The 9,916-nt window shown below is 33.3% G+C and overlaps 1 protein-coding gene across 1 annotated transcript; it reads left to right on the top strand.

The window, feature by feature from the left end:
- Positions 1-320: 320 nt before the first annotated feature.
- On the top strand, positions 321-2,541 carry LOC110659797 (transcription factor MYB106-like). Its single transcript, XM_021817844.2, has 3 exons — positions 321-592; positions 690-819; positions 1,476-2,541. Exons 1-3 carry the CDS (start codon positions 460-462, stop codon positions 2,416-2,418), a joined length of 1,206 nt encoding a protein of 401 aa, XP_021673536.2. The 5' UTR covers positions 321-459; the 3' UTR covers positions 2,419-2,541.
- The last annotated feature ends 7,375 nt before the right edge of the window (positions 2,542-9,916 follow it).

Below are 9,916 nucleotides of genomic sequence, written 5' to 3' on the forward strand. Positions count from 1 at the left end.
AAATATGAATTATCCCATTTAAAAATTGAAATATTAATATTATAATACCAAACAGCTGAAGTGAGATTGCGATAAGAAATAAAGTTCTTGCAACGTTCAGATGCAGAAAGGCAATGAATGATACACATATGTAGCTGTTGTCATCTTATTAATTGCATACCAAGTTATTTATAAATAAATTTATTAATTAAATCACATTTTTCATATTATTAATGGAAAACCAAAGAGTAGTTTACCTAAGAATTTATTATTACTACTTTTATCGATCGTCTATAAATATTTTCTCATTCGGCTCTCTTTAGCTTGAGCTCTCTATCTTCCTTCTCATCACATGCATCTTATTTATTAGTTTTTGCTTCCTTTTGATTAGCTTGTAGATCTCCATCTCTGTCTGTTTGTCTCTCAACACACTTGCCTACTACTATTACTACTAGTGTAGGTTTGTTTGGTTAGAAAAAGATGGTTAGGTCTCCGCGCTGTGAGAAAGGGGGGCTCAAGAAAGGACCATGGACTCCTGAAGAAGACCAGAAGCTCTTGGCTTACATAGAAGAACACGGCTATGGAAGCTGGCAAGCCCTGCCGGCCAAAGCTGGTGATTATTTTATTATCTTAATTATAAATGTTCTCTTCTGATATTGAGAGAAGAATTAAGATTTTTTTCATTGACATGTTGTGTCTGTCTTGTGTAGGGCTTCAAAGATGCGGGAAGAGCTGTAGGCTTAGGTGGACTAATTATCTCAGACCAGACATCAAGAGAGGAAAGTTCAGTTTGCAGGAAGAACAGACCATCATTCAACTTCATGCTCTTCTAGGAAACAAGTGAGATATACAACTCTCTAATCTGGTCTAACATACGTTCCTCTTAATTTTCATCTTCTTTTCCTGCATTTTGAACATGGTTTGAATAATTCAGATATTTGATTATGCAAGAGAGAAACGTATAACCAACTTAGTTTGAGATTGAATGATGAGTTGATGCATCGATCTATAGGCAGATACAGAAGTGATCAAATTGATTCCACCTCCTAAACCCTTTTCTCAAATATATATATGTGTGTGTGATTTTTCTTGCCGTTCATCATAAAACTAAGACATAAGATGTACAGCAGAACTTAGTCTACTAACTCAAAATGAATGCATGGTCCCACATATTTACGCATTGTGTTTTGAGTCAGTGATATAAATCCTACATAGACACGCTGAATACCATCTGTTTAGCTTTTATGAACAAAATAAAATATGTATAGCAAGGACTGGCTAGGATTATGCATGAATATCTAACAACTAGTCATTACGTTCGGATTATTCAAGACTATAACTGAAATAGATGAAGTTCAAAAATAGTAGCATCCTAGGCAACTCAAGGATACATCATCATTATTATTACTTTTATTCTACCACCCTTGACCAATTTAGCTATAGATCACCAGAGAGTATTTCAGGATACAACTAATCAATCCTTTTGTGCTGCTCAGGTGGTCAGCAATAGCGACTCACTTGCCCAAAAGAACCGATAATGAGATAAAGAACTACTGGAACACACATCTTAAGAAAAGATTAGACAAAATGGGCATTGATCCGGTGACCCATAAACCAAAAGCTGATGCATTTGGCTCCAGCAGCGGCCAGTCCAAGGATGCTGCCAATTTAAGCCACACGGCTCAGTGGGAGAGTGCTCGCCTAGAAGCCGAAGCCAGATCGGTCCGTGAGTCTAAACTAGCATCAAAACCTCCAGAAAACCAATTTGGCTTCTCATCATCATCGTCAGCTTCTTCTCTCCATCTTCCTAAGCTCCCCTCCACCAACAAAGCCGCAGAAGCAGCAGCTCCACCAGTTAGACCAAAGTGCCTTGACGTGCTCAAAGCATGGCAAGGAATGGCATCCGGCATGTTCTTCTCCGGCGACAGCCTCGAGTCTCCAACATCCACGTTAAATTTCGCAGAAAATGCATTAGCGATCCCATTGGTTGGATTTCACCATGAAACTTCAATCCTTCCGCTTCAGTTTCCTACTTGCAATATTACATGCAAAGGAGGGATGGATGAAGATGTTTCCCACAGCGAACATGAATGGAAATGCTTTGAAAAATCAAACCAAATGGCACTGCAGGTGAAAGAAACATTAGGTGAATCAATTGCAGTGCATGAAATGACTACGTATGGTAGTGAAAACGCATGGATTTTTGACTCTTTTAGGGTAGTTCCAAATGATTTTTCATCTATAGGGAATATCGTGGAAGGCCTTTCTGATAATATAGCTTATAACTCCGGTGATCAGAATTCTTCCATGGCTGGAGAAAACACTACAACTACAAGTGACAGCTGCGGTGCGAATCTTGAAGACCTGCAAGGGAATTACTGGAATAGCTTATTACTCAATTTGGTGGATGTTCCACCCTCTGGTTCACCTGTGTTTTGAAAATCAGGAAAAAAGAAAAAGAAAAGAAAGTGAAGGAAAACGTTGTAGGAGTTGACAGCGAAATGGAGTCATAATTGAGCATTTGAAGGTATTAGGTATGGTGTTATCATCACCTTTTGAATAGAGCTGTTCTTTAGATGTTAGTTCAATAAATATGGAAGCTACTAGCAATAAATTAAACTCACAATGCTCTTAAATTAGTCCTTTAAATTTATAATTTTTATAGCATATGATTATCTTTTTCTGCCACCTATTATATATTAAAAATATTATAAAATAAAATAAAATAAAATAATAATTAGAGGAAAATTTAAAATAGAATTAAAATAATAAAAAATAAGGTTGTAACGATAAGGTTATGAATCGTTACCCTTTTATAATATCATTTTCTTTTTGACAGTCCTCATAAAGTGATAAAAAAAAGGGTGTGTTAGGTAGCTTTTTAAGATTTTTCAAACTTTGATTTAGGCTTTTGAAAAATTATGACTACATTTTTCAAGGTGTGATTTTTAAGTGAATAATCTGATACAAAGAAAATATATTGAAAATTAATTAAATTAAAAATAGAGTAAAATATGTGCGTTATTATAACGGCTGCCGTTCACTTGGGCTTTGGTCGCCGGTTTCCCTGTTATCTTAGTCTTACTTGATTTAATAATTGAAGTTGTATTACTCATGCAGTAGGTTTCACATTTGAATTCTTAATCCTCTAATTTTTTTATAAAAAAAAGAAAATTAATTTCAACATATGCTATTCAAATATATCAATCAATAATAATCTCAAAAAGCAATAGTAACTATATGTGCAAGTAATTAGAGTAGACTTTACATAGAACATTAAATACAAAATTTTGAAGTGGTTCGAGTTTCGTTATTTACATTCATTAGCTCCTCAAGGTTCTTTGAGTTTTGCAGTCCACTATGCTATTTTTGATAGGCAAAGGTTAAAAACTTTCATATATAACCTAGATTCTAATATGTAGAACTAAATTCGTAAGAAAATCCTTTTTTCTTGAACCCTACAAACCTTGTAGGCGTTTCTAAATTAACCTTTCACAAGAGAATTTTTTTAACTTAGACCCAATTTATTATAAATCTAAAACACAATATGTATGATGAGATCCATCTATTAAATACATAAATCTCACATAATTGTATCTTGGATCTATGGTGAATCAGATCAAGCAAGAATTTCCCTTCACAAGAGTAACCTCATTCTTTACCCTCTTTAATTTAATTAAGGCCTAATGATAAAATAAAAACAAATGTTTGTATTCATTACTCTATTGATCTAAACCTTTTAATTTTGGACAATTAAAATAAGCCTTTCAAAATTATAGAAATTTTATCGAAAATTCAAATTACAATTGGTTAATGACAATTTAGTCATTGAGATTTAGTAAAACTTACAACTTAATTCCTATATTTTAAAAAATAAGTAATTTACTCTCTAAGATTTCATAAAACCCACGATCTAGTCCCTTAATTTAAACTTTATATTTAAATAGTATAATAAATGTTATTTTTCCCAAAATTAATCTTCTTTCTATCAAGAATTTTTCAAAATTGTTCTGAAATTTTTCTTAAGTTTTCCACATATATATATTTTTTAAATTTTAATCGGTAAAATTTTAATTTCTTGAAATAAAATAAAAAAATTTCTTATGCTAAAAAACAAAAATCCAATCTGGTGGAGTTTATAGGATGCAACGCGACTCGACCTGCAAGATCTCTTGTTGTAGCTTCAATCTTTGCGTTTACAGAGACTATGGATTCATTTAGGGATGGGCTAGTAGACAAAGGTGAGTCCTGACTCGTTTGCAGTTTGTGATGACTATATGGGCAGGGAAGCTTGTAACTTCCTGTAGGCCCTGTAAGCTATAATGAGCTTGATTTTTAATGATAACAAAACTTAATGAAATATACATTAACCCTTTGTGTATAAGTATTTGAAGTGATTTTATAGGTTATGATATGCAAAGACATTGATGGAATGACTATTCTATTGACATGGCTGATACAAAAGGAGTTTATCATCTTGTATAACACAAGACGAATCAAAGTCCATGAAGAAATATGATAGAAATTAAGTTCTTAGGTCCATTGTACAAGATTGGAGAATTTATGCCATTTAAGACCTAAAATCAATTTTGTTTTTAGATTCAAGAGTTTAAAAAGTGTTTTTATATCATTTCTAAGGTTTTTGAATGGTCAAAATAATTTTTACAACCTTTCTTCAAAAACTCAAAATTTAAGTCAGACAGTAGCGAAATTAGTTAATCCGCTGTGAAAATTAGTTAACTAGTTTTTATGTCTAAAATTCTCTGTCTTACAAAACTAGTTAACGGGTAAAAATTTTAATTAATTATTTTTATGATCTGACCTGACTCAACTCTACTGCACGACTTTCTAAGTAATAACGGCTAGTTTTTGAAAATTAAAGAGCCGTTAGACATACTCTCCAGCAGACGTTTTTGGCAATGAAAAGCACCTATAAAAGGCATCATTTACTACAATTCTAACTAATGAAAGTGTTCTTATTCATAGTGAATTTATTATGGTATTTTTAAAGCTCTCATTCAAATACTCTTGAGCTTGAGTGGCAAATCTTCTCTCTATATCTTTTAGCATTAAACTCTGTAGCTGAGAGTTATTGAGAGTGATTTCTTCTACATCAAAACCTATTTAAGGTTGTGTAAGTATGAGGACACACTTGTGGAAGGTTTTCAAGCATCTTGTGAAGCTTGTGGGAGGTTTTCAAGCACCTTGTGAAGCTTGTGGTCTTTTGTGGGAAGCAAAGACGTTGTAAAGGTCCTCAAGCACCTAGGAAGCTTGCTGAGATTGTAAAGGCTTTGAATCTTGCCTGTTGAAAAGATCAAATAGTGGAGTGACTCTCAAAGTGGGACTTTGGGAAGAGTGGATGTAGGCTAAGAGAGCCGAACCACTATAAACATTATGTTTGATTCTCTTCTTCCCTTAACTCTTTATTTTTCAGCACTTTGATTCTCTGATTATATTTTGAATGTGTTGAGAATTTATTTTATTGAGTTAATACTGAGGTTGAACAACTAAACTTGCAAACTATGAGTTTTATGTGAGAAAATACACTTGATATTAAGTAATTATTTTGTGTATGAGCTAGTATTTGTGCATAACTTGATTGATTACTTAAATTATATCCTAGGAACAGAGTTATACACATACATAGATGTGCAAAGCCTCAATTTTTCATTAAGTCTTGAGCAAGGACTAAAAAATTGTCTAAAGTGTCCAATTTACCCCCCTCTTGGTCACTTTCTTTGGGACAACAAATTGGTATCAGAGCTTGTCTCTCTTGCTTGAGGTTTAAGCACCTTAGAGAGATCCTACAATGGCTGGCACATCTAACACAGCTGGTATCCCTGCACCTTTAGCTGAAGGACACTCTATCACTAGACCACCTTTGTTTAATGGTTCTAATTATTCTTTCTGGAAAGTGAGGATGAGAAACTTTATTCAATCTGTTGATATTGAAGCATGGCAAAGAATTGTTAAAGGTCTTGAAATTCCATTAGAATTGCATGCTGATGGTTATAGAGAAAAACTAGAAGATGAATATAATGAACTTAATTGGAAGAAAGTTTCTTCAAATGCTAAAGCTTTAAACATTCTTCATTATGCACTTGATGTAATCGAGTATAATCATATTTCAGGTTGTACATCTGCAAAAGAAGTGTGGAATAAACTTGAAGTCACATATGAAGGGACTAATCAAGTGAAGGAATCAAAAGCAAATAGGCTTGTTCGGGAATATGAACTATTTAAGATGAAACCTGGAGAAACCATTTCAGAAATGAGCACAAGATTTACTGATCTGGTGAATGTTTTCAAAGCTCTTGAAAAAGAATTCACTTAAGAAGAGTTAGTCAACAAAGTCTTGAGGTCACTACCTAAATCATGGGAAACAAAAGTTACAGTGATCTTTGACACCAAAGATTTCTCCAAATTCACTTATGATGAGATGATTGGTTCTCTTATTGCTCATGAAATGCTTTATGACAAGAGCAAGAGCAATTTAGATGATGAAAAGAAAAAGAGAGGAATTACCTTAAAGTCAAGCCAAGAGGATGAATTAAGGAAAACTATAGCATTTAAGGCTGCCTCAAGTGACAGCTCCAATAGTTCAAGTGATGAAGATGATCTTGCCATGATTACAAGAAGATTCAAGAAAGCATTCAAAAAGGGAGGTTTGAAATATAAGAAATTCCTAAAGAAGTATTCACCCAAAGGTGAAACAAGCAAGGATCAAAGTGAGATTAAATGCTTTGAATGCAATAAACCTGGTCACATCAAGCCAAATTGTCCTAAACTGAAAAAGAAGAATTCAAAGGACAAGAGCAGGAAAGCCTTGGTTGCTGGCTGGATGGATAGTGATGATTCCTCAAGTGATAACTCTAGTGATAAGGAGGTTGCACACATTTGTCTCATGGCTCTAGAAGAGGATAAAACAGAAAGTTCCCAACAAAGAGAAATCAACACTGAGGTAAATAATTCTAACTCTCTTAGCATTGAGGATTATGAAGATGCATTTGCCAAATTGTATGAAGAATACAAAGTTTATAAGAAAAAATGTTCTACTTTAAACAAAGAAATTGCTTCCTTAAGAGCTGAAAATGATTATATGAGCATTATTGTACAAGAAAATAAGTTTTATAAAAATCAAATGCTCTTGTTTGATGAGTTGAATAAGGAGTTAGAAGATTCAAAAATTGCTTGTGAAAAACTCATTGGAAAAAACAGGATTTTAGAAACTAAGGTGGAATCATTGACAAATGATTTAGCTAAATTAACAAACGGCACACAAATTCTTGATATGTTACTTGGTTCTCAAAGATTATCAAATAAAAAATCTGGTCTTGGTTATAATGGATTCATGCACTATGGAAAATACAAAAATTTCTTTGTAACAGCTTCATCTCATTCATTATCAAATGTCATTTGCTTCTATTGTAACCAAAATGGTCATATGGTTAGTCATTGTCCCATAAGGAAAGGTTCCTCAAAAGTAAAAAGGATATGGGTGCCTAAAGGAATAATTCCTAATGTCTCTAACCCTCAAGGACCCAAACTTGCTTGGGTACCTAAGAAATAGTCAATAAATTTCAGGTATGTCTTAGAAGCAAGCAAGAGTGTGAACAATGGTATGTTGATAGTGCTTGCTCAAGACACATGACTGGAGACAAAGAAAAATTCTCAAACCTTACCTTGAAAAGTGGTGGACATGTGAGATTTGGTGACAAATGCAAAGCTTACATCATTGGAAGTGGCTCTATTGGGAAAAATCCAAGCATAAAGGATGTCGCATTAGTTGAAGGTTTGAAATTCAATCTTCTTAGTGTAAGTCAACTATGTGATAAAGGTTACAAAGTTATTTTTAATTCTACACATTGTGATATTAGAAGTTTGCATAATGATCATACATTATTCATTGCACCTAGAAGTGAAAATGTATATTTGCTTGATTTGAATATTATTGAAAATGGAAATGAAAGATGTCTTGTATCCCTTGAAGAATATAGTTGGTTGTGGCATAGAAGACTTAGTCATGCTAGTATGCATGTGATTTCAAAACTTTTAAGATATGACCTTGTTAAAGATTTGCCAAAAATTAACTTTGAAAAAGACCATGTTTGCAAGCCTTGTTCTCTTGGGAAACAAACCAAAGTTTCTTTCAAATCAAAGAATGTCGTTTCAACATCTAGACCTCTTGAGTTATTACATCTTGATTTGTTTGGTCCTATTACACCTATAAGTCTTGGTGTTAAAGCTTATACTTTGGTCATAGTAGATGATTACACTAGGTATACATGGACATGTTTTCTTACACATAAGGATGAAACTTTTAGTGTATTTATATCTTTTTGTAAGAAAGTACAAAGTGAAAAAGGCTTACCTATTTCCTCCATTAGAAGTGATCATGGGAGAGAGTTTGAAAACCAATCTTTTGATGAATTTTGTTCAAACAATGGCATTTTTCATAACTTTTCAGCTCCTAGAACCCCACAACAAAATGGAGTTGCAGAGAGGGAAAATAGAACTTTACAAGAAATGGCAAAAATAATGCTTAGTGAACACATTCTTCTAAAATACTTTTGGGCAGAAGCCATAAACACTGCTTGCTATATCTTGAATAGAGCAATGATTGGGCCAATCTTAAAGAAAACCTCTTATGAATTATGGAAAGGGAGGAAGCCTAACATTTCTTACTTTCGTGCATTTGGTTGTAAGTGTTATATTTTGAACAACAAGAAGGATAACCTCAAAAAGTTTGATGTAAAATCAGATAAAGGTATTTTTCTACGATATTCAATGCATAGCAAAGCTTATAGAGTCTTTAATAGGAGAACTTTGTTAGTTGAGGAAACCATTCATGTTGTATTTGATGAAACTAACAACTTCTTGGAAAGAAAGATTGTTTGTGATGATGATGAACTAGATAAAATTTTTAGAAGAAAAAAAGATAAGACTCAAAAGCAACAAAGTCAACCTATTAAGCCCTAAAGTGCAATTAGGAATGATGTTATCAATAAAAATGCTAATAAGAAAGATCAAGAAGGTGATCAAGAAGTATTGCCCAATATTGAAAAACTTCAAATTGATGAACCACATCATGATGACCTACCTCAAGAATGGAGATATCATAGAGATCATCCAAAGGAGGACATAATTGATAGCTCTTCACAAAAGATCATAAGAGCTCAACTTCGAAAATACTTTGGTAACGTTGCATTTGTTTCTCAACTTGAACCAAAGTCTTATAATGAAGCTCAAAGTGATGAGAGTTGGATTCTTACTATGCAAGAAGAACTCAATCAATTTGAGAGAAATAAAGTATGGAAACTTGTTCCTAGGCCTAGAAATCATTCTATCATTGGTACCAAGTGGGTTTTTAGGAACAAAATGGATGATAAAGGACATGTCATTAGAAATAAGGCTAGATTAGTAGCTCAAGGATATAATCAAGAGGAAGGTATTGATTTTGATGAGACTTTTGCTCCGGTTGCTAGAATTGAAGCCATTAGAATGTTGTGTGCATTTGCATGTTATAAAAATTTTATGCTATATCAAATGGATGTTAAGAGTGCGTTCTTGAATGGTTATATTGATGAAGAAGTTTATGTTGAACAACCACAAGGTTTTGAAAACTATGAATTTCCTAATCATGTTTATAAACTCACGAAGCCCTTATACGGATTGAAGCAAGCCCCTAGAGCTTGGTATGAGAGGCTTAGTAAGTTTCTTTTAGATAATGGTTTTCAAAGAGGAAAAGTAGACAACACACTCTTCACAAAAACACATAAACATGATATGCTTATTGTTCAAATTTATGTTGATGACATTATTTTTGGTGCTACTAATGCTTCTCTATGCAAAAGCTTCTCTAAGATGATGCAAAATGAATTTGAGATGAGCATGATGGGTGAACTTACCTTTTTCCTTGGACTACAAATTAAGCAAC

The sequence above is a fragment of the Hevea brasiliensis genome, chromosome 3, assembly GCF_030052815.1.
Source record: "Hevea brasiliensis isolate MT/VB/25A 57/8 chromosome 3, ASM3005281v1, whole genome shotgun sequence".
In the NCBI taxonomy this organism is placed as follows: Eukaryota; Viridiplantae; Streptophyta; class Magnoliopsida; order Malpighiales; family Euphorbiaceae; genus Hevea; species Hevea brasiliensis.